At 36.1% G+C, this 26,030-nt stretch overlaps 1 protein-coding gene across 35 annotated transcripts in view; it reads right to left on the bottom strand.

The window, feature by feature from the left end:
• Positions 1 to 26,030, bottom strand: part of Nrxn1 (neurexin 1) — a 1,077,006-nt gene that overhangs the window by 144,326 nt on the left and 906,650 nt on the right. For 13 of the 35 annotated variants that reach the window (XM_057767124.1, XM_057767151.1, XM_057767179.1 and 10 more), the window contains one exon: positions 12,586 to 12,627. The exons of the other annotated variants lie outside the window; for them this stretch is intronic. In XM_057767124.1, the coding sequence (XP_057623107.1) occupies positions 12,586 to 12,627 (42 nt within the window). The remainder of the gene's footprint in view (positions 1 to 12,585; positions 12,628 to 26,030) is intronic. 35 annotated transcript variants of the gene reach the window in all.

Raw genomic sequence — 26,030 nt, 5'->3', positions numbered from 1 at the left:
GAAGAGGTATAAAGATTGCAAGAGCCAGTAGTAACTTGAATTATTTGACGGCCAGAGGTGAAACTTTTTGAGAAAGATTATGAGGTATAGCCTTGTTGGAAGAGGTATGTCACTGGGGGTGGGCTTTAAGGTGTCAAAAACTCATGAAATTCTCAGGACCACCCCCTCTTATGCTTGTGGATGAAGATGTGTTATTTTGCTAACCATCCTTGCCATCTGGGTACCCTGTCCCTTTAAGAGACAAGCTACACCCACTCCCAACCCTCCCTTCCTGCAAGGCAAGCAGATCCCCTGGCTCCTCTCCAGCCTACTTTTTCTTCCCATATGCCCCTCTTCTGAAGAGATAGCTACTGCCCCTCTCCCTTCTTCTTTTCTTCTCCCCTTCCCCCTTTTCCCTTTCCCCCTTCCCTCTTCTCTTTCTCCTCTATAGCCCACAAATAAACTCTATACCCAAACTCTCTTTCTCTCTCTACATTATGTATCTGTCTGTCTCTCACCCACCACAGTCATGGCATTTTATCATAACAATCAAAAAGTAACCAAGACAGATATTGAGGAACATGAAGTTTGGTGTAAGAGTGGGTTTCCTAGAAATGTCAGTGAAACTCCACCCATGAAGTCTCATCAACATGTCTGCCTAAATAAGACATGAACAAGGATGGTACTAATAACAATATAAATAATGGAGGGGAAAAATATCCTGAAGCTTCAACCCTAGACAAAAATACAGGCAATGAAAGAACATTGAGAGCAGGATCATCATCTTATCTGATTGGTTATCCAATACTAGGTTATGAGCCCTGAAATAATTTTCATACAAGTAACATTACATGGACTACAAGGTTGTACTTACATATTTAGGATTATCTTTTCACCAAAAAATTGTATTTACATTTCCAAAAGTTATTTCTTAAAGGCTAACTACCAAATGTGGTCAGCATCAGTGTAGAGCAAGAACTCCTGATGGATGAAACTTGGGCTTCCAACCTTGTTTGTATGCCTTTGAGCTTCATTTTCACACGTGTAAAGTTGATATTTGCAAGGGTATAGATGTAAGTATGTGGATCTCCTTACATGTATGTACCTAACATATAGCTGCTATGTTGTGAAGGCATTATTATCTGGCATGGGTTGTCTTACATATAATGTCAAGGAAAGTATAATTTATGGAAAGTATCTTTTACTACCAGTTCCCAGAAAGGAATTTGAGTTAGGTGTTACTAAGGATGAAAAGCAAATTGACGTTTCTTTCCTAGTATTAATAAAGGCATAGATTAGAAGGAAGAAAGTCTCAGTTTTACAAAAGTGGTCAAGAGACTTGGGGATGGACACTGTGAAATCAGAGAACACATTTAACTTTTTTCCTTGGCCATTATTAACACAGAAAGCATTGATAAGTAGAAGAGTTCAAGAGGAAATCGATGAAAGCAAAGTCAATAACTACTGTTTGTAACCTCTTGTCCAAAATTTTTTTTTTTTTTTTTTTTTTTTTGGTTTTTTCGAGACAGGGTTTCTCTGTGGCTTTGGAGCCTGTCCTGGAACTAGCTCTGTAGACCAGGATGGTCTCGAACTCACAGAGATCCGCCTGCCTCTGCCTCCCAAGTGCTGGGATTAAAGGCGTGCGCCACCATCGCCCGGCCTCTTGTCCAAAATTTATCAAAATGGAACATTTCTTTAATTTTTGCACTCCTGTGATGGTAGAAACTGTTTTTGGGGAGCCGTTTCTAGCAGAGAGCAGCCTTGTGAAATTGTCCATTACTGACGTCTATCAAGGGCTGACTTGAAGACCTGAAGGTGGCTGCTGTATTTCCCATAATGGGGACGATCACCAATTAAAGGAACCGAATGTCTCCTCCTCCCCAATGCAGTAAGTAAAGTATGAACTCTATTGCCCTCAATATCATTCCTTAAAATGGAACTTCTTGTGACTTTTCATGGAGATCATTGGGGAAATTTAGTGGGGGGAAAGCACATTTACAAAGTAAATTAACAAGTATGTGCTGGTGCCCAGGGAATAGGGACAGCTGAAGGTGTTACACACACACACACACACACGTTTTACTCTCTTGTACATCAATAGTTAGGCTGTATTGAGTTTATATGCAGGGTTGAAGCTTGAGCATCATGTGACGTAGCTAATGAACACTGCTTCTAAAAGTGGACTTGAGTGAAAATCAATGCAGATAAAGGCTTCTTCACAAGCATGCATCAAGTGCTTAGAGACTGTTATTGTGTGAACTGTGGAACCCTGAAATTCATTCGGCAAACCTATATCTCACGGTACATCAGAAGGTGATTATGTTTGTGTTTCGACAGCTAAGTGCATTTGTTATTCTTACAGAAGACCTGGGTTTGGTCCCTATCAGCCGTTTGTCAGCTCACAACTATTTGTCATTCTGGTTACAAGGACTCTGATGCACTCATCTGACCTTTGCAGATACTGCATACACAAGGTGCACATACATACACGCAGGGAAAACACTCATACACATAAAATAAAAATAAACAAATCATTTTAAGGGTTCAAATCATACACATAAGGAAGCTGTTATTAAACTAAACATTTGCATGAGATGTAAGTGAGTGACAATTTGTCTTATAAGAAAATATTTGGATACTCAAGGACACACGAGGGATGTTCATGTACAGAAGAAAGACCAGATTTGAAATTAAGAAACAAATCAGAAAAAAAACAGCCTTAAAGACAGCTTAGTCTTGAGGCCTCTGACTACAAAGTAGTGAAAATCTAAAAGCTGCTGTATAAGCCCCTGTCTGTGGTACTATGCTATGGCATATTTAACAAATAATTAGAAATTATTTTAAGTCATTTCAAGATAATATAGTAAGCTTACTCATAGTTAGTGGATACTACCCCATGACAGTGTTTTGTTGTTAATTGAAAAAATATCTGAGATCTGAGTTCTGTTTGAGATCTTCAGTGCAGAGAACAAAGACAAATCGACATGAAGATGTTCCACTAACAACTGGCATCTTGTATGTTCACATGAAAAAGCAAAGAACTATGTTATTCTCAATATCATGCTCATTTAAATTACTAACTTTATTTTTATTACTTTTATTTTATTTAAATAATTTTTTTTGCATTTATTTTACATACAAACCAGTTTCCCCTCCTTCCTTTCCTTTCATCGCCATATTAAAAGCACACTGTGCTCTCTTCTGGTTTGTGGCAAATCATGGGAGCCACCACCGAAGTTGTGGTAGTTGGTATCACTACAAAAGAAAGTTGAAAATCCACAGTTTTTGCATTACTGGTAAAATACCCATAAAGGTATTTCTGGGTGACATGTGTAGGTGCAGGCATGTGCAGCTCCACTGCATACATGGGCAAAAGGATCTACCGCATCATTCTGTAGCATTTCTGACTCTCCCTTGACTTCCTTTGCGGCCACTGGTAGTTGCACTCACATAGGTGAGTGTGGTTTGATTTGAAAGTTTGCCTTAGAGGAAGTTCCCCAATCTATGTACCACATCTCAGTGCAAACCATTCAGAACAGCGCTGTATAAAAGAAATCCTTACATCCACTGATAATTAAATGAGGAGAGATTCTCTCGCAGAAATATGCTTACGCTTTTCTCAATTTGGTAAAGGCTTAGGAATCAGAAAATGCTTATTGTGCCAATTTCCAAAGGCCTAGGAACAAATTCCAAGACCCAAAGATCGACCTGTTTGTTAATACCAATTTCAATTCTCATATCCTGCCTAGAAAAGTTTGTATAAATAAATATCAAAAATGATAGTAAATACTCACAATTAGTTTGGGAGGCATACCAGATCCTGACGGGACGGGTACACAGCTCAGTAAAGCTGCAACAGGGTGACAGCCACTATGACACTTATCAGGGATAATGAAGGTGTGGCCAAGGGATGGATATCCAGCTGGTCAGCTGGTGACTAAAAGAGAGACTTGAGCTTTCCAAAATCCCTTTGGTTTATAAGGTTTATTCGGAACTTCACCACTTAGACCTAACTATGCAAGCAGATTTCAAACTACATTTGGGCCTTTCCTTTACTCAGAAGTCAATTGAGAGAAGGGAGCTACAAGCCCTGCCTTTGTGTTCTGATCTGCTTTGATGTTCCTGGAGCCTTCATTCTCAGGAAGAATTAAACCATCATTTTTAACAATAGTGTCTTTCTAACTCCATTGTCCAGGCCATAGTCCAAGTCACCCAGCACTACTATGTCATCTCCTACCTTAGTCTAAGACATGCTTTCTGAATCCTCTAGCCTACTCTCTACACTGTATATTCGAAATGATGTGTGTGCTCCAAAGAACCACAAGTTCTAAAACAGTAGGATGTTGTTTTTTTATTCCTTCTGTAATCCTGCATACTTTCAAGAATATGACAGTTCTTATATAATATCTTTGAATAATTATTCAATAAGTATAATAACATCATTCACCCCATCCCTTTCCTTTCTCCGAATTCTTCCATGTACCCCCCCATACTCTTTCAAATTTGTGGCCTCTTTTTTAATTGTTGTTACACATAAGCATGCTTATGAATACACATATATTTTCAAATACATAAGTATAATATTTTAAACGAATTACTAAGCACATCAGTAGAATGTACTTGTTAGCCACTTGTCTCTTTCAGGAACCTTTGTTCTCACATAACTTTATGGATAATGAATCTTTGTTCTTCAACTACTAACAGACCTACTTCATGTTCCTAGTCTCTTCTTGATCCAGGCTTGATGATATTGTCTTATATTCATTCTAATCCCACTATTAATCTTTCAGGTTGGAGAGATTGCTATAGCAACTGCAGTCCTTATTACTTTTCTCCTTAATGCAGTGGGAAAACATAAGTAATTCAGCAGTAAGCCTCATACAGATATGGAATTAAATCCCATGATAAAATATGAAAGGGACTTTCTGCTAATTATATGTAAAGATATTGAAATAAAGTTTGGGTAAAAATACTGAAATCAACAAAATTTGTAACACTGATAATTTAGAGTAGAAATAGATCATATTCTCTCTTAAGAGTAATACAACAGTGATAAAATAGACAAAATCGAAGAAAAGTATGTACATAACACTAATGACATTAGTTGGAACACACACCAAATTTCAACAGATATTTTTTCTTTTTGTTCTACTTTTATTTATTAAAAGTAAATGTGATCTGGGAGCGAGATATGAACCTGGACTGGAAAAATGTGGCACTGTCACTTTCTGTTTCTTTTGGATATCTGACCATAAGTGTTTTATTTGGCTACACTTCAAAACTAAAGCAAAATTCTATGTTGCCTCATGTTTTACAAAGCAGTTTGTATTTGTTACCTAAGCTAAGGGTTTACAGCATAAAACTGTGCCGAGAAGAGTTGGGTTTTTAAAAACACTTTGCATTATCAAAATAATTTAGTTGAACATTAAAGTACAAGTTGAACTATATTATATATTTCTCACAGAAATGAAAAATGCCCTTTTAGAAAAGTGCTTTTCTTTAGGTGGTATTTTTTTTTAAAGATTTAAAATATATGGGGAAAGATAGCTAATTAAAGAAAAAAAGAAAAAAATCACAGTAATATACCATGGGAATGCCACTAAATCTGCCCAAGGCTTATCATATCAGTAATAGGGAGATATTTTATCAAATTATGCTTTAGAATAAGACACAATTCTTGTAAAGCATCAAGGGACAGTTTCTTACCAGTTGTTTCTACATGCTATTAAATCTTATGTCAATTGTTATTTTATATTATATAAAATTACAGACTCTGAGAAATGTGACCTTAGATAAAGCCTCATCCACTCTCCAACAAATGTGTGATAATCTAGATGGATTGGTCTCTCAGGTCTATAGAGTTAGAAAAATCTGAAAGGACCATATGTTCATGGAGTTGAAGTATGTAATTTCATAAAACTGTGCACATTGACAGGATCCTTTTTCCAAATGAACTGTAAAAATATAAAAATAACACCATCATAATTCATGGACAAAGGCAATAGGTTTTCTTGCTTTGACTTGATTAAATATCGAAATATTCTAAAACCATGTCACAATTACGTTTTCTTGCTGTACTAGAGACTGAACTTAGGTCCTTCTGAATGTTAGGCAAGTACTCTTTCATTGAGTCCCTCACTCCTCACACATTTTGTTTGCTTTGTTTGGTCTTCTGAGAAGATGTTGATACATTGGCCAAGTTTGCTTTGCACTTATGATTTTCTGAATTTAGCCTTCCAAGTAGATACACACACAGGATTAGAGATGTGGAATGCACACTGGCTTCCTTTCTGCAGTAGCTGAATAACTTTTAGGTATGTTCAGTACATCAAGCAGGTGATTGGAATAACAAATAAATACTAGCAAGGAACATGCACGTAGGTTTTCCACTGAAAGTGTAAAAGTTTACCAAATATTCTTATATCACTAGCATAAAGTCAGTACAGAGAGAAAATGATGGGAAACAAACTCCACTATTGGACTCATTGGCTGCTTGCTTTGTTGTGGTAGCAAGAAATATTTTGGCACAAGGGGTCATCAGGAGAATAACAACATAAGACAGAAACGCCTCTTTAAGATGAATTGAGGAACCAAGTTTAGTAAAAAAGAAAAACACAAGCAAACAGAAATCAAGTCAGTTGGAATCTGGAAGATGCGTGTTTTTAGAGGTAGAGCTCAGGTTTGCTCTCCAGTGCAGAGAGATGATGGACAACTTAATACGTACCAGTGGCATGTCAAAATGTGCCACTCACCACAGTCCTTGTCTGAGTACTGTTCATGTACACAGTTAATTCCACATCATTATCAGAGTCGAAATATTTTCTTTTGAGCACCTAAAGCACTTGAAGAAGAAAGCAATATGGTATCTTGAGATCTACCTTGATATCTACAAAAATTTTCTTGGCACAGTATAGGTATCAGCATGATCCTATGGTTCTAACGACTAGGATCGTTATAAAAAATTACTAGAAATGTCTTGTTACAAAGAACACAAAATGCATACCTAATAGCCATTTCTCCATTCTAGACATGATGGTCCTTCTTTAAGAATTAGATGTCTCCTCTCTTGTCTACTTCATGTCTTGTTCAGTCCTCATATTTATGCTTAGTGATCGAGAATATGGCATTTCCAAACACAAAACCATTTCCCTAATAAATGTTTCCTCCCAAGTGTACTTCAACTCTAGTAGGATAAAAACAGCACTCTTTGGTTTCTCCTGCTTTTTATCAGGTTTAATAGATAGGTGGACCATGAGGAAGTGGGTCTTAACACTTGGTCACAGAGGCAGTAAAGCAGGATCTAAGGCTTTTGGACCTGTGTTAGGATATGACTCTATAATGTGGATCTTAACACATAAAATCAATGACTAGGTTGTAGTCATGAGTCTCTTGGTATACCGAGGACTGAGAATGGAATGAATATTTGAGAAAAATACCTTTGAGCAAAAAGAAAAGCATGCACTCTTAAAGTAATTGAAAGACAGAACCTCTACAGTGGTCTCCTGTGCACCTGGTAGCATGGCCTCTATGATAATCGTTGATTAAAATCCACACGACTCTCCAATACCCAGCTCACACTTTGCTCTTCCATGAAGGTAGCCTAAATTACCATTTGTCTGTTCCTTTATTTAAATATTTTTAAAACTTATTTTCTGTGCCACTCACCTCACTTAACTGAAGTTATGCCCTTCCTAGTGACAGAATAGGTTTTGAGGTAGAAGATCTGCAGCAATTACATGTTTGCTGGGGTCAGGAGCAACACTCTGATGTGCTAGGAGCCATTTATTTCTGTGTATGTGACCTTAATTCTGACAGCTACGACAAGATAAATTTGGTCCTAGAGTCAAATACAGTAGTCACATTTATCCTAAGACAGTATGTTCCAGACCCTTAGTGAATGCCTCAAACTAGTGAGGGTCCCTGACAATGTAGTGTATTTCCTAACTTTGCTTTCTATTAAGCACAATAAGAAAATAACTCATAATAACTGTGGTAGTTTGAAAGTAATTGACCCCCATAAGCTCAGCAAGAGAGGCACTATTAGGAGGTGTGGCTTTGTTGGAGTAGGTATGGCCTTTTTGGAGGAGGTGTGTCACCATGAAGGCATGCTTTGAGGTCTCCTACATGTTCAAGTCACACCCAGGATCTCAGTTCACTTATTGTTGCCTGTGCAAGATTTAGACCTCTGAGCAACGGCTCTAGCACTACATCTGACTGCATGCCACTATGTCCCACCATGGTGATAATGAACTAAGCTTCTGAAACTGTAAGCCACTCCCACTTATGTTTTCCTTTATAAGAGTTCACATGGTAATGGTGTCTCTTCACAGCAACAGAAATCGAACCTAAGACAATAACTAATGATGAGGTGAAATGATTATAATAAAATATCTCAATCAAGTTGATAGCATCTCAACTCTCACATTTTATTGACCTCATTAAGAACCAGGATCAACTGAACACCAGCTCTGTAATACCAGCATGCTAAATTTGCTAATCTTTATAGTTCTTAGGTGACTAATGGATGCGTGGCTATTGATGTGTTAGAGAAAGGGATGAGTCAACACTGAGGATGGACAGAGCCAATTGGGAAGATTTTGAATATTACACAGAATAGTGAAAGATGTAAAATGGATGAATTGTTTATTTCTGGGGATTTCTATTTAATACATCCAGACCAAAATTCGTTGTTGGCAACTAGGCTACAGAATATAAAACCAAAATAAAGAGGGAATACTGTGTACACTTGCATAGAGAGCCTGAAGTTTGTAGCACTGAACTATTTAAATAAAATATTTAAATAAAACAATTGGGAGGTGTTCTTGTTTTGTGTTTATTATTTACTTGGTTTTAACCAATTGCAAATTATTTAAAACTAATAGCTGTTAAATTTCAAACAACCTCATGAAATATGAATTAATATTATATCCATAGAGAACATTGTAAATTATAGTAATTAATATCTGAGCTGAGATCAAAACCCAAGCAGTGGGGTCCTACCATTATGTCTTAACTGTTACAGATTCTCTACTTTAATTTTGCTTTAAGTCTGTAGTATAGGTCTACTGTTCGGTCATGGTTCCTACTTCTTATAGCAATTCTGGTGTTTAAAAGTGTAAAAATTGGACCTGGCACCTAATCTTCTGCAACTAGGCTAGAATGACAAGCTTTGGGAAACAGCATTATTGTAAAGCATGTTGTAAATCAAAAGGATGTCAGGATAGCCTTCAAAGATTTGAAGTGAAGTAGTAAATATTTATAGGTTGGTCATGTATCTCAGTGGTAGAGAACTTCCCTAGTACAAAAAGTCTCTGGTTTTAATGCCCAGAATTCAAACATAAACAATAATAACTGGTATTACAACTCCCAAATGAAAAAAAAAAAAAACTGGCAATAGAGTACCTGCTCATTGCTTAATTTCAACCCCCAACTCCAGCAGGCACTTCCTGAAAAATCACAGGCTACTTCAGCTAGGGAAGCAGGTAGGCTAACTGTAGATCTCCACCTCCTCCAAAACCAATCCCTCAATGTCCTTCCAGCTTTGTAGCATACCACCAGGTTCAGTCATTTCTTCCCCTACTGCCCGTCTCCAGCGGATCACACAGATTTCCCCTCCAAATTTCCTTCCTTCTACTCATTGTTTTATCTCAGCCCCCTCTTCGCAGGCATTTCCTGGGAACCCAGAGTCTACTTTGGCCAATTTTACAGATAGCATAGTTGAACATCTTTACACTTCCCTCCATTCCTAGAAGTCCCATCTCCTAGTCTCCTTCCCAGCTCTGTAGAAGGCCAACTGCTACAGCCTCTCCTCAATTTGCCTTTATTCCCAGGGACTAAGTAGATCCTAGTGGAACACTCTGCTTTCTCTCCTCCTATGGATATCCTCAGCACTGTCTCCTACCCATCTACATGTCTATGTGTCTGCTTCCAAGTCTTAAAAACACATTTTACCTGGAACATCCCAGGGGCCATACTTATCAGGATCTCAGAAGAAATTCCTACCCAGCAAAACACAGTCACTACCTCACTCCTAAGAACTTCCTAATAAATGGTAACAGAAATCAAAGAAAAAAAAACCCACACACCCAATAAGGACAGGACCAGTTATGAACACCTGAGGTTGCAATCTTCACAAATCCAGATGCCTAGACACTAGCATAGAAATACAACCAATAACAGGCAGGACAATGTGTCTCCACTAGAGCCTAGAAACCCTACTACATCAGGACCTGAGTGTTACAACATAGATAAACCACAAAATAAGACTAAATAGTCTTTATATATTGATAGTGATCCTTAAAGAGAAAATGAAACTGTAACAGCAAAAACAGTGGAGGAAAGAATTAAAGCAATTCAACACCTGAAAATAGAAATAAAACTAAAAAAGCAAACCCAAACTGAGACAAATAATAAAGTGAAAATTCAGAAATTTCAACAGGCATCTCTGAGGCAAACTTCACCAACAGAGTTCAAGAGATGTAAGTATCTCAGTCACTGAAGACAAAAGATACTTCTGTCAAAAAAAAGTTAAGTCTAAAAAATATACAGGCACAAAACTTCCAGAAGTCTTGGACACTATGAAAAGACAAACCTAAGAATAATAGGAATACAGGAAGGAGAAAAACCTGAAGTCAAATAAAGAACATATTTTCAACAAAATCATAGAAAATTTTCCTAACTAAAGAAGGTGATTCTGACAGGAAACAAGCAGAACAACAAATAATCTGACTAGAAAAGAAAAGAAAGTCCCCTTAACAAATAATAATTAAAATATAAAACAAAATGAATATTGTTATAGGAGAAGAAGACAAAGTAACATATAAAATCAGACCTATTAGAAAAAAACAACTGACTGCCCATGTAAACATTAAGAGTCAGAAGGGCCTGAATAGATTGCCTACAGGTTCTTAGAGACCACATGAGAGCCCAGATGACTGTGCCCAGAAAAAATTTCAATAACAATAGATGGAGAAAAGAAGATGCACCATGAAAAAATATCAAAACCAAAATCAGATTTATATAATATCTATCTATAAATTCAGCTCTATAAAAGGGCTAGAAGAAAAACTCCAAGCTAAAGAGGTTAATCACACACAAGAAAACAAGAGGAATAAAAAATCCCGAACCATCAAATCAAAAGTCAACACACACAGACCAAAATAAAATACAAGATCTCACATCCACAATCACTATCAAAACAAGAAGAAAATAACAGGAAGCAACAAATATCACTTATTGATATTTCTCAACATCAATGTTTTCAATTCCTCAATAAAAAGATACAGATGCAGAATAGCAAAATAGATGTAGATAAATGATCCATTCTTCTGCTGCATCCAAAAAACTGTATTTTAACATCCAGGATAAACATCACCTCACTGTAAAAGAATGGAAAGAGAGATTCCAAGTAAATGAACCCAACAAAAATGTTGGGGTAGCCATTTCAATATCTGACAAAATAGTCTTCAAACCAAAGCTAATCAGAAGAGACAGAGAAGGACACTACATACCCAACAAGGGAAAATCCACCAAGAAGATACTGCAAGTCTTAATATCTGCACACCAAACACAAGGGTACACAAGTTCATAAAAAAAATGCTGCTATAATTTAAATCACATGTCAACAACCCTCACACACTCATAGTGGGAGACTTCAATATCCCTCTCTCAGAAAGAGACAGGTCATCTAGACAAACACTGGACAGAGAAGTTTTGGAGTTAACTGAAAACAATCCAGCTACCATTCAGGCCAGAACCAAGATACAAGGCAGCTTACCTCACTATCCACCTCATCTATGAACTGCTTGAGCATATAAAGGGACCAGATCTGTTGTTCTAGAGATACAGGATGTCCAGGACATAAGACAACAATAATATATCCGAGAGAAACCCTAGCGTGAGCTCACTATCAATCAGAAACCAGAGGACTTGAACCAGACCAATGACTTGTTGCAATAAACACAAGTAAGGATGTATGGACTAAAGGGTCTACTGTGTGACTGTCACACTCCAGCTTCCATGCTGAAATCTCTTAAAGTTATTTTTGTTGTTATTGCTTTGACTTTTAGGTTTTTGTTTTGTTTTTGTCGGGGAAGGTTGAAAGGTCAGAAGCAGAAGAAAAGGAATGTGAGACAAATTGGGTCAGGAGATATGTTGGGAAACCCACCAAGAATCAATAAAAAGTAAAAAAACAAACAAACAAACAAACAAATGGCCCAATATATATTTACAGAAAATTTCACACAAGTTATAAAAGAATATACCTTCTCAGCATGTCATGAAACTTTCTCTAAGACTGACCACATATGGGAAGCAAAGCAAGACACAAGAAAACAGAAATAACAATCTACATCTTATCACCGCAGACTAAGTAACAGAAGAAAGTTTACAAACTCTTGGAAATTGAACAATTTAATGCCTAGTTAAAAAAATAAATTAACATAAAAATTAAGAAAGAAATTAAAGACTTTCTAGAATTGAATGAAAATACATATATAACTTACCCAAACTTATGGAACACAATGGAGGTGATTCTAAAAGGGCAAGTACAGTAAGCTAAATGCCTACAAAAATTGTTTTTTAAGAGCTCTAATACTAGTAACTTACCAGCACAACTGAAAGCTCTAGAACAAAAGGAAGAAAACACACCTAAAAGGAGTAGACATAAAAAATAATAAAAATCAGGAATGAAATCAATAAAATAGAAACAGCAACAAAATACAATAAAAAGAATCAAGGAAACATGGGTTGGCTGTTTGAGAAAATCAATAACATTGACAAACACTTATCCAAATTAACTTAAAAAATAGAGAGAGAAGATTCAAATTAGCTAAATTAGAAATGAAAAGATGAAAGTAACAACAGACACTGTGAAAATCCAGAAAAATCACAAGGACATACTTTAAAAACCTGTATTCCACCAAATGGAAAAATCTAAAAGAAATAGATAATTTTCATACATAAAACTTACCAAAGTCAAATCAAGATCAAAAATTAATTTGAAAAGTCCTATAACCCTTACTGAAATAGCCCAGGACCAAATAATTTTAGTACAGAAATTTACTATAATTTGAAAGAAGAGTTGTAGTTAGACTTTCTTTGGACCACAGCTCCCAAATAATGACATGGAGACTTTTTATTAAGCATGAAAGCATGTTTTTAGCTTAGGTTTATTTCCAACTATCTCGTATAACTTAAAATAGTTTATATTAGTTTACTTTCTATCATATTGTTTATTACCTCTTCTCTATACTTTATGTCCCACTTCTGATTTTGGATGATAAAATTCTCTGGTCCAGATTCTTTACCCGAGTTCCTCTTTTTCCAGAAGTCCTCCCATCCTCTCCTACTTAGCTTATGATTGTTCAGATCTTTATTAAAGCAATCAGTAGGTGTCTTAGGCAGGATTAGTAAAGTGACATACGTTCACACCATGTGATCAAATATCCTGCAACATTTCCCCTTTTTTGTCTAAATAAAAATGAAAGGTTTAAACTCTAACATAGTATAACTATATAAAATAAGAACAATTATTAGGTAAGAATTACATTCACAATGTCCAGTCCATTTGTATATGGCAAATTTGGAGAAAGTACCTCATTACCTTACTATCTTGGTGAGTCCATAGTTTTATACCTTAGCCATTTTTTATTATAACTTGTATTACCAGACTAAATATAACTTTTTGGACCCTAAAACATTCTCTTAAATAAATAATTTAAGCTTTTATATCTCTTAAGCTTTTACATCTCTTTTGTGAGTTTCTGTTTTGAAGTTGGTAACAAAGAAAATGGTAAAACTATAACAATCTAGTCTTCAACACTATCAGATGCCTGAGAAGGCTAAAATATTACCAAAGTAAACCGGAAGTGCAGAGCAAGCCACTTAAAAAATTATAGAATTGGTAGAGACAACTGGCTGCCTGGAAATGCATAAAACACATAGGCTGGGTTAATTTAGTAGGATTTAGTAGGATTATCCAATGCCTCTCAGCAGCTTTTATTCATTAGCTATTTAAAAATTTAATGTTAATAGAAGAGTATATAGGCTCCAAACGTCCTGTGTTATGCTATTTCCCATCCTTATAATACTTATTCTTTTTATATTACTTTACTCTTTCTTTAAAACTTTGTTTTTAAACTATCTTTTCTGACTCTCTTTACCCATTTTCCTTTTTTTTTCAGCATCTAAGTAACTTTTTTTCAAGCATATTGTACCTCTTCAGAGGTTTTCTCATTCTGGACCTGGCTTTCTGCAGGCCATCACTTCAGAAAAACATTGCAAAACTGTTGCAAAGCCATTTTGTGCATCTATTGGCTCTTTTTGCAGCTCTGTTTAGCACATGGCTCTGGAAGATGACTCAGCCACCTTTGGTCTGTGAGATTCAAACCTTGGACTGGTAGGTATTGGCTTGGAGCTGATTTTATCTTAGAGAAGTTGTTGAGCTCACGCTGCAACAGGCATTTCTGTCTAGTCTCCTGAACCACAGCAGTCACTCATATGCCCTACACATGGATATACATGCCTTTACATTGGACACACAATGCACTCAGACTTTCTTTGGCCCATCAGCTCCCAAATAATGACTAAGAGACATTTTATTAAGTATTAAAGCTTGGCTTTAGCTTAGGCTTGTTCCCAACTAGCTCTTATAACTTAAATTAACATGTTTATAATAATCTATGTATTGCCACGTGGTTTGTTATCTCTCCTCCATACTGATCATCCGACTTCTTGAACTTCTGGTAGGTAAAATCCCTTGTGACAGATTTTTTTCCCCAAGTTCTTCTTTCTTCCCGGAAGAACTGCCTATCCTCTCTTGCCTAGCTATTGGCCATTCAGTTCTGTATTAAACTAATCAGAAAGTGCCTTAGGCACAGGAAGTGACACATCTTCACATAGTGTGATCAAATATCCCTCAACAAATTCCAAAGTCCTTAAATTATTTCACAAAAGAGAAAGAAAAGGAACATTGACCAATTCATTTTATGAAGTCATAGTTATTCTGATACCAAAACCAAATAAAGACCCAACAAAGAAAGAGAATTACAGACCAATTTCCCTTATAAACATAAGGGGGGAATTCTCAATTAATTATTTTCAAGACAAATTCAAGAATATATCAAAAATATCATCTAACACTACCAAGCAGGTTTCTTCTAAGTGATGCAAGGATGGTTCTATATATGCAAATCTGTAAATGCAATCTTCCATATAAACAAAATGAAAATCAAAAACCATAAGATCATCTCATTAGAAGAATAAAAGGCCTTCAAAAAATTCAATATCCCTTCACAAAAATAATAATGGAAAGATTATGAATATAAGGGTCATACCTCCATATAATGAAAGCAAGCCTAATAGCCAACATCAACTTAAATGGAGAGAAACTCAAAGCATTCCACTAAAATCAGAAACAAGCAAGGTTGTCTAAACTCTCCCTACCTATTTAATACAGTACTTCATATCTTAGCTAGAACAACAAGACAACTGAGAAAATACAAGAGGAGATAAAATGGACAAGAAAAAGTCAAACAATCTTTAATTTCAGATGATATGATAATATACATAAGTGACTCTAAGATCATTAGGAAACTCATAACACTGATAAACCCTTTTAGCAAAGTAGCTGGATACAAAATTAACAAATAAAAATCAGTAGAAATCCTATATTCAGATGACAGATGAACTGAGAAAAAATCTGGTAAACAACACCTTTTAAAATCATCTCAAAATGTAGACAATATTTGGGTCTACTCTAATCTAATCTAATGAAAGACTTGTACGACAAAAACTGTAAGACTCAAGAAGGAAACTAAAGATGAATTGAGAAGATCTCCCATGCTTATGGATTAGTAGGATTAATAAAGTAAAAATGGCTATCCTACCAAAAGCTATCTACAGATTCAATGCAGTCCTCATTGAAATTCCAAAGGATTCTTCATCAATTAGAAGGGACAATTTTCAGTTTCATATGGAAACACACACACACACACACAAAAAAAAAAAAAAAAAAAAAAAAAAAAAAAAAAAAAAAAAAAAAAAAAAAAAACCACAGTGTAACTAGAACAATCCTGAAAAATAAAAGAGCTAAGCTGGCATCACCATACCCAATTTCAAGCTATATAACAGAGGTACCATAGTAAAAGCAGCATGGTATTGCTATAAAAACAGACATATTGATCAATGGAATTGAGTTGAAGACCCAGACATAAATCCACCTACAGACATCTGATTTTGGATAAAGAAGCCTGAAATGCACAGTGGAAAAAAATGGCATCTTCAACAAATGCTGCTGATCAAACTGGATGGCTGCATGTAGACAAATGCACATTGGTCCATACTTATCACCCCATATAAACACAACTTCAAATCTACCAGACGCTTTAGCATTAAACCAGATACACTAAACCTGATAGAGGAGAAAGTGAGATATAGCCTTGAACTCACTGACACAAGAAAAGACTTTTGGGGACCTCAGAGAAACTCAGAAGCACAGGCTGCAACTGCATACAGTAGATCAAGAGATGAGTGATCAGCTAGCCACATGGGCTACCCTTTCTCTAGGTCCTCTGTACCTGGGCAAAACACTGGACCCCTCAACCACCTGCTCAGTTTCACTAGCCAGTCAGCAGGCAAACTTCCTGAAGGTAGGCTGCTCCAACTCCCACCCCCATCTACTGGCTCTTGTAAGCTACAAGGCCCACTCTGACCCCCAAACCACCCATCCCCTACAACCTCAGAGAAACTCTAAACTATAGGCTGAAACTGCACAGAGTGGACCAAGAAAGTAGGCCAAAAAAGATTTCAGCAGCTCCCGGGACACAAACAGCAACAGCACAGAGTAGACTAAGAGCAGCTCCCTAAGACACAGACAATAACTACAAGGATTGGGCCAAGAGGCAAAGACACTGCTGGCACCAAATGGAGGTAGAGATGGGTAGACGTCAATACAAAAATTCATTCAACAACCCAAAAGCAACATGGTAGTGCCAGAACCTAGTGGCAATAGAAAAGGAAGACCTGATCATTCTAATACAGAAGAAGCAGAAGAAAATGATCTTAAATATAACTTTATGAACATGATAGAGACCCTTAACGGGGAAATGAAAAATTACATTGAAGAAATGAAACAAAAGACAAACAAAAAATTGGAAGAAATCAATAAATCTCTTGAAGGAACTTAAGAAAATCAAGAAAAAGCCATTAAACACATGGAGGAAACAGTTAAGACTTGAAAACTGAAATAAAGGGAATAAAGAAAACATAAACTGAGGGATTTCTGGAAATGGAAAATCTGGGTAAACAAACAGGAACTACCAATGCAAGCATAACCAACAGAATACAAGAGATGGAAGCTAGAATCTCAAATGTTGAAGATACTATAAAGGAAATAGATTCATCAGTCAAAGAAATAATAAATCCAACAAAAATATTAAGAAGACTTTATATATTCCATGACCCCAGAGACGCTAAGTAACAAGGAGAACCCTAATAGAAACATACAAAGATCCTCCTGGTAAGGGGAAATAGACAAGATCTTCTGAGAAAATTGGGAGAAGGGAAGGTGGAAGGGGAAGAGGAGGGAAGAAGGGAGGGGAAGGAGAACTAGAGAGAATGGGATGGTCAAGATGTGGGAAGGACAGAGACAGAAAACATGGAAAGAGATATGTTGATTGAGAGAGCCATTATGGGGCTAGCAAGAAACCTAGCACTAGAGAAATTCACAGGAATCCACAAGGGCGACCTAGCTGAGACCTTAATCAATAGTGGAAAGGGTGCCTGAACTGGCCTTGCCTAGTATCTTAAATGTCATCATAGAACCTACATCCAGAAACTGATGGAAGCAAATGCAGAGGAACCACAGATGAGCACTGGGCTGAGCTCCCAATTTCCAGTTGAATAGAGGGAGGAATGAGAATATGAGCAAAGAGGTCAAGGCCATTATGGGGATACCCACAGAAATAGCTTACCTGAGCTAATGGAAACCTTCATACTCTGGCCTGACAATGCGGGAACCAGCAGAGGACCAAACTAGATCCTCTGAATGTGGGTGACAGTTATATGGCTGGAGCAGACTGTGGGGCCACTGGCTGGGAAAACAGGATTTATCCCTACTGCTTGTCTAACTTTTGGAACCCATTCTCTCTGGAGGGATACAGATGCTCAGCCTAGATAGAGCAGAAAGAGCCTTGGTCCTGATTCAAAGCAGTGTGCTAGACTTTTTTGACTTTGCATGGAAAGCCTTATCCTCTCTGAGGAGGCGATGTATGGGTGGGATGGTATGTGGAGGGAAAGGTGGAAGGAGCAGGAGGAGGGGAGGAGTTAAATGAATTTGGCATGTAAAATGAAAAAAATAGGTTTTTAAAAAATAAATAAAAATTATAAAAGACTTTCTGAGCAGAACACAATTACATTAGCATAGGCAATAAGATACACAATTAATAAATGTGATGTAATGAAATTAAAAGCTTATTAACGGCAAAGGATACTATCATTTAGTGTCAACCTATCGAATGGAAACAGATTTTTTTTACCAAGCTAAACATTTGATAGAGGATTAATATGTGAAATATATGAAGAACTCAAAGAACTAGATAGCAAGAAAACTAATAACTCAATCAAAACAATAGGTAACAGATCCAATCAGAAAATTTTCAAAAGAGGAATCTCAAATGACTGAAGAACACTTAAAGACATGTTCAGCATCTTTAGCCATCAATGAAATGGCTTTGAGATTTTATTGTACACCCATCAGAATGGCTAAGATCAATAAACCGTGTGATAGCTCATGCTGGATGGGATGTGGTGGAAGGTGCAAGTTTCTACAGCCACTGTGGAATTTGATGTGGCGGCTCCTCAGGCGATGGGAATCAAGCCTCCTCAAGATCCAGCTGAATCACTATTGGAAATTGTACTAGATAGTTTTATGTCAACTTGACACAAGCTAATGTCATCTGAGAGTAGGAAACCACCATTAAGGAAATGTCTCTATAGGATATGGCTGTATACAGGCTTGCAGGACATTTTCTTAATTAATGATTGATGGAAGATGGTGGTGCCATCCTTGGGTTAGTAACCCTTCATTCTATAAGAAAGCAGGTGATCAAGCCATGAGTAGCAAGTCAGTAAGCAGCTCCCCTCCATGACCTCTGCATCTCTCCCTGCCTCCAGTTTCCTTTCCTGTTTGAGTTCCTGTCCTGTATTCCTTCAGTGATGGAATGCAATGTGAAAGTGTTGCCTTGTTTTCTAAATCAAAATGGAATATTAATAATTCTGTGCATATTAATGGACTAATTTAAGTCATTATACCTAGATGGTAATGACAACATACAGAAAAATGCCCAATATGAAGAGTCATTCACAAATCACTTTTCCAAGTCAATGTTGTCGAATCTGAGTCATATAATAGGTGAGGATTTAGAGGGTTCTACAAATGTCTAGGATTTGGGCTGAGCTCTGTTCCCTCTTTTACTCAATGCCAGAATAACACTACTGTATATATTTATATATGTGTGTGTAGATTATATATATAAATATATATGTGTGTGTGTATTATATATATACATACATACAGAGAGAGAAAGAGAGAGAAAGAGAGAGAGAGAGAGAGAGAGAGAGAGAGAGAGAGAGAGAGAGACTCAACTTAGTAGACTTAACCTTCTATGTGAACTTCATTTCTATAAAGAACAGGAATCCTCTAATTGTGACCATCCTGTCTCTCTTTTTAGCCAAGCCACCTGTACATTTTTAAAAGCTTAATTTGTTTGATTCTCCTCTAACCATAAAATGTACTCTTGTCTAAATCTTCTGCTGCCCTAAGCAATAAAAATAATAAATGAGAGAACTGAAGGCTCTACTCCAAGTTTTAAGATGCTCCAGCAAAGGTGACCCTGCAGAATTATGATGGTGTGTTATCAATTAGTTGACATTATCTAGAAAAATGAGGCTAAATGTTCCTCTGTTCTGCCTAGTTTTATATCTCATAATTCCAGGTGAAACTGTTTATTGCAAATGTATATGGTGGTATTCTGGATGGACTTATGCTGAGTCTCCTCTGCTCTGGATTTTCGATGGCCACTTTAAATCTCTTGTCCACCAGTAGAGAAAATGTACTCAAGATGACAAATTACTTCAATAAAAGTTAATGTGAGGAAAGTCAAGTCGGTGATAGCAGGGTTGGGGGAATTCAGCTGTTACTGAATGAAGGCATATTTACAAAGCAAAAAACAAAACAGACTTGAAAATGCATGAGATGAAAGTCTGCCTCTGAGAACTATTCTATCCAAGAGGCTAAATTTGATGTAAGATATTCATCATCATCTATTTAGAGGCTTCATACGTCAAAAGCTTTTCACATGTATTATGTCACTGGGTCTTAAGAAAACTCTGTAATATTAGATTAGGTGATACCTAGGATTGTTACAGAACTGAGCTTATATTCTATAGAAATAAACATACTTTTCTAATAACAAAATATTCATGTGCATATATCAATTATTTGCAACAGATACGTATGATTTTATTACTTTGGTATAGAGACAAAGTTTTGTCATTTAAAACTTCTTTCCAGAAAAGTAATATAAAGATAAGTGAGGAAAATATATTTTTAGTGGCACTCATCTATGAGCTTTTAGCTTATAGGAGGCTGTAAGTGCTGAAAGAAATGAGAGTTTGATGTCTTTTGTTCACTGCTGTAATTTTAAGAAAAATTTTGGCAAATCTCAAACCAACAAATTTATATTAATGTCATGTGTTAATTAAAGTTCAGTGTTTATTATGTTTCACCAGGATTTATTTTTATTTATTTATTGTGGGTATATTGTGTGTGAGAATGTCAATACACATGTGGTGGTCAGAAGACCAGTTCTTCGGTGTTTACCTGCCATGTCATGGTAAGAGAGCAGGGGGTGCTGGGATTATAAGTGTGAGCCCTGCTTCTTATTTAAGTTATAGATGTCACCAGTCATCAGAGCAGTGTAGAAAGTGCTTTTACGCCGGGCGTGGTGGCGCACACCTTTAATCCCAGCACTTGGGAGGCAGAGGCAGGCGGATCTCTGTGAGTTCGAGACCAGCCTGGTCTACAAGAGCTAGTTCCAGGACAGGCTCCAAAACCACAGAGAAACCCTGTCTCGAAAACCCAAAAAAAAAAAAAAAAAAAAGAAAGTGCTTTTACCTGCTGAGACTTCACACAGCCATGTTTTGCAAGTTGTTAACAAACGTGCTTTATTATGGAATCTAATCTACAACCTACAGTACAGTCATCTCTAAGGTCTCAGTCCCCTCAGCTCTGCCTTTGTTATCTACATACTTAGCCCTACTGAAAATACTCTTCAGGATTTGTACTGCCTAGTTTTATCTCAACTTGATACAAGATAGTGGTATCTGGGAAGAAGAAATCTTGCTTTGGAAAATGCTTCCACCGGATTGGGCTGTGAGCAAATCTGTGGTACATTTTTGTGATTGATGATGGATGTTTGAGGGCTCAGCTTACTGTGGGCAGTGCCAGTTGGGAGCTGTAAGAAAGCAGGCTGAGCAAGCCCAGAGGAGTAAGACTGTAAGCAGCATTCCTCCAAGGCTTCATCTCCGTCCCTGCCTTTAGTTTCCTGCCCTGACTTCTACCCCGACTTCCTTCATTGATAGACTGTGATGTAGAACTGAAATAAAAAATAGACCCTTTTCTAAACAAGTTGCTTTCTGTCATAGAGTTTTATTAGAGTAATAAAAACTAAATAAGGCAAGATTAGACTGAGATCATGAATTTTTATGTATAGTATCAAGGATGTGAATGAATTAAATTATATCAGGAAGTACATGAGGTAATTATTTCATTTTATTTTGAATGCATCAGTACCCAAATACATGGAATAGAAGGATAGGGTCATTACTGTGTTTATTTTTAAAAAGAAAATTTTCTAAAATTAAATAACAGAAATTGGTCTTTTTATAAGAAAGGAATATGATGAGTACAGGATACACCAATAAGGTGAAATCATTGTTTAATAAAGGCTGACTGCATTCCACTGAGAGCATATCCATATTTTCCTCTCAAACCTCAGCATCTGCAAAGATCATCTGGAACTGAGGTGTCAGTTCCTAGGCAGATGTACTCAAGGTTTATTTGTTGGTGTTGAGAGGCAAGTTTGAAAAGTCATATGCACAATTTAAAGAGTAATTCAAATATATGTGAAATTTTCTGCTACATCAGAGTTTCTTTATAGGCAGAAACTCTTAGAAGGTTTCGAAACGATCTATAGAATGTCTATAACCAAAGACAGTTACTTTCTTGTGTATTTTACATAGGTCCTTCTACTTAGTGAAGAAAATTTTAACCATTTTATGCTGTGTCATCTTTTGACCAGGATTTACTAGTCATAATGTGATATTTAGTACCCACTTATTTTTTAAATCATAGAGTAAGGAAGTGCTCTTCAATCTTCTGAGTGCTGAGATGATAGACATGAGTCACCACGTCTAACAGGGTCTTCAGGCATATATTCATAGGGACAAACTCATATCCACACTCATTGTTTACAGTCATCAGGTAGATTCACTATTCAACTGAAATCTCTAGGAAAAAACTCTTAAATGCAACCTGTCAACATCTTTAGCTGCTTTATTCAAAATTATGCATGTCAATGCTCTGACTTCACATAAGTAAATCATGACTGGAACACCCCTTTATTGTGCTAAGAATTTAAATTGTTAAAGTAAACATTGAAAACTTAAAGATAAAAGAGGAAGTTTAATAGGAATCTTGTCACAAGAATGTCATTGTAGGTTATAATATAAGATATACTTCACTTAGTAAATTTTTTGGATGTAGTAATAATGAATATTGCTTTATATTGATTGGTTCCTAAGAAATAGAATATGAACATTTCAAAGTAAAAAGTATCATTGAAAACTGGAAAAATGGAACAAAATGATATTCATTAAATGTTTCAAAATACACTTTTAGTGAGTTAAACATAAATTTAGCTTCAAATATCAGTTGCTAGACAGTCAGAAATGACATCTTATCTTATTGGGCTCTTTCTCAAGATGTTATATACTATTTTCATGTCTCCATTGCAAAACTTATTCAAGTGGGAAGATTAAATTAGTAGAATAAACAGATAAGATCTTTGATTTATATATCTGTCCACTATTCACAGTGAAATCCTGTCAGAAATAATAATAATAATACATATCTGAAAGAAAATCTAGCTACTTAGGCCATGTAAGTTCCATTTGCAATAAACAGTTATGAATATATTTGTTTTCTAGGATAAAGAATAAGTATGTTTTAAAAATAGAAAGAAATGTTTTTGCTGGGCCATCTTGCTTCTGAATTGTCATATAGACAATGATTAAATTAGTCCTGTGACAATCTGGACCAGGTGTAATAGAGTAGAATACTGGTAAGAAGCAGATAGTGCAGACTGAGTAGAAGACCATTTCATAGAGGTTATGAATAGATCTGAGTCTCCTATATTAGAACATAGCAAACATTCCTGTAAATATATAGCAAAGATGAAACAAAAAAGTCAACTTTCAGAAACACTACAAGACCTCTATTTTTATAGTGGATTTCAGAGTTGTTGATATAATATCCATTACTTCTTTTGTTCTATAGAGACTAATAGTTTGAAAAACATGTACATGATCTTTGCTCTGGAGTGTATGCAGTCCAAATGAGTCCAAAATCCACCAAACCACCAGAAGAACTTTTCTTTAAACAAATAAACAGCAAGGTAGAAACAATTAATATTTCCCAAATATTTTAATACCAAACAGGTATTTAAAAATAGCTTGGGCCTAAAAAAATGTAGGAACAATTAAAGTTCCTAAAAAATATGCCCTTTGTCTCATAGTTTCAGATGTCTTCAATGCTTAGCTGGTAAACTTTAGTGACGTGTATTTAATACAGTGATCAATAAAATATATATTATACTTTAACATCAAGAATAGCTCCAAAGTCTTAGGAAATTTGAACGCCATGAAGAAAGGCACTTTTTTAAAAAGTAGAGTTTTAGCTACCTGTTTTCATATTTCAAAGAACCTAAGACGAAGTGTGGGAAACTAATACTGGTGGATGTTTAACTATGCCAAACACTGATAAATTGCAATAAATACTCAACATATCTGTAATTGCATTTCAGTGAAAATTAGCAAACAAAGGACAATGTTTTCCCACCAAAGGTTAATGTAGATCCTAGAATCTTTTGATAGTGATTTAATCAAGTTTATGCAGTTAACCAGAACATGAGACAAATCTTTTGCTAAAATAGACTATTTATCCTTCAAGTCCTTAAAGATTTTAAGGTGATAATTCTAATTATCTGTAATGATTTACCTAATTAACTAAGTTTTTCAAATAAAGTTTAAAAATAATGAGTGCCTAACTAATGACTGCTACTGATTTAGAAAGTTAGCGTTCACCAAGTACCTGTGTCTTTTCTAAGAAGTTACTTTTATTCCATCTGCTACTGTTTAATCCTCATAGTCTTTGTTTGCATCTGTGTCCCAGAAATGGCAGACTGGGAAGTACATATGCATCTAAGGGCAATCAAGCTAGTTGGACCCAAAGCTTTAACGGTTATACCACTGCTACATCAAAGTCTTCACCAATTTTCTCTGTTATTTGAATTTCTGTCTACAGAGAAGAGTCAGTCACTTTGACTAGCTATGAAATAGTGTGATAAGCTACAGAAAATAAGTTGGCCTGTTCAAGGTTAAATTTGTTTGTTTTAAAAAAGAAGCTAGAATAGAAGGGTTTTGAAGTTTATTTTCTCTTCTAAGTGTTACGACTGCAAATAAAGTAGATTTTCTTAATTATATCACACATAACCCAAACTTGATTAAAAACAACCTTAACAAATAATCAGCTTTTAACACTAAATAATGAACTGTCTTAAATAATCAATATATTAATGATGACATGAGTTAAAAGATGAGTACCCAATTCATTTAAATAAATGGGTTGAATTTAAAGAGAATGATATATGGCTTTTCCATGACCTGAAATTTTTTTTATCAGATTTAGCCAATAAACAAAGGATTAAATGTCTAGCTAAAACCTCAAGACTTCAAACAAACTGCATAGCTAGAAAAAAGTAAGTCCCCTCTACCCTAAAGAATTGACTTTGTCATAGTTCTCCAGACCTTCAGTTGCTCCTTTCTCTTAATTCCAATAATCATTTAATTTTTCCCTGGGTTGACTTTGATAGGTATTCAATATTCTTTTTGTCGCCCAGGCCAGCCAATCTAACAATCCAGAATATTGTTAATCTCTCTCTCTCTCTCTCTCTCTCTCTCTCTCTCTCTCTCTCTACCATCCCACCCCGTATTTCCAATTCATTGCTGTGTATTGCCTCCTCATGAAACACTGTAACATTAGGTCTATTAAGGTGAGCATCCAAACTACCTGGGCTCCCACAAAGCCATTATGTGCAATAGGATCAAGACCTGGATGGAGGTGTGTGGTCCTTGGACCTCCCACAGGGCAGAGAAACCTGCTTGCTCTTTGGGCTGAGGAGGAAGGAAGACTTGATTGGGGGAGGGGGAGGGAATGGGAGGTGTTGGCGGGGAAGAGGCAGAAATCTTTAATAATTAAATAAATTAATTAATAATAAAAAAAGATAAAAAAAACACTGTAACATTAGAAAGCTGAGGGTTGTTAACAGTAAAATGAAAGAGCAAGAGGCAAAAATTGGGGAAAAATGGAAAGGAAGAGGAAGTATCAGAGGGGAAAAGAGAAAGGGTGAAGGAAGAGAAAGAGAGGTGCTGGGGAGAGTAAGGGAAAGGGAGGGAAAGGGAAGAGAAGGAGAAGAGACTAAAAACCGAAAGCATCTCTTCTTTCATTGTTCTTAAGGGCTTAGAGTACATTCTACACTCATCCTGCTAATTTTTCACTCCTCTGCATTCTTTTCTCTTTAGACTGTAAGCTGTTTAACAGTTTCATGAATGTTATTCAATCATCATCTCCACCTGCTAATCACACCCAATAAATGTATACTTTAAAAGACCCAAATTTGTTCACTGTTTCTTAAATCCCTTACTGCAAAATA

This window comes from Chionomys nivalis, chromosome 1 (assembly GCF_950005125.1).
Source record: "Chionomys nivalis chromosome 1, mChiNiv1.1, whole genome shotgun sequence".
NCBI classification, from domain to species: Eukaryota; Metazoa; Chordata; class Mammalia; order Rodentia; family Cricetidae; genus Chionomys; species Chionomys nivalis.
The sequence above is the reverse complement of the archived record's forward strand: the minus strand, read 5'-3'. Positions and strand labels throughout refer to the sequence as shown.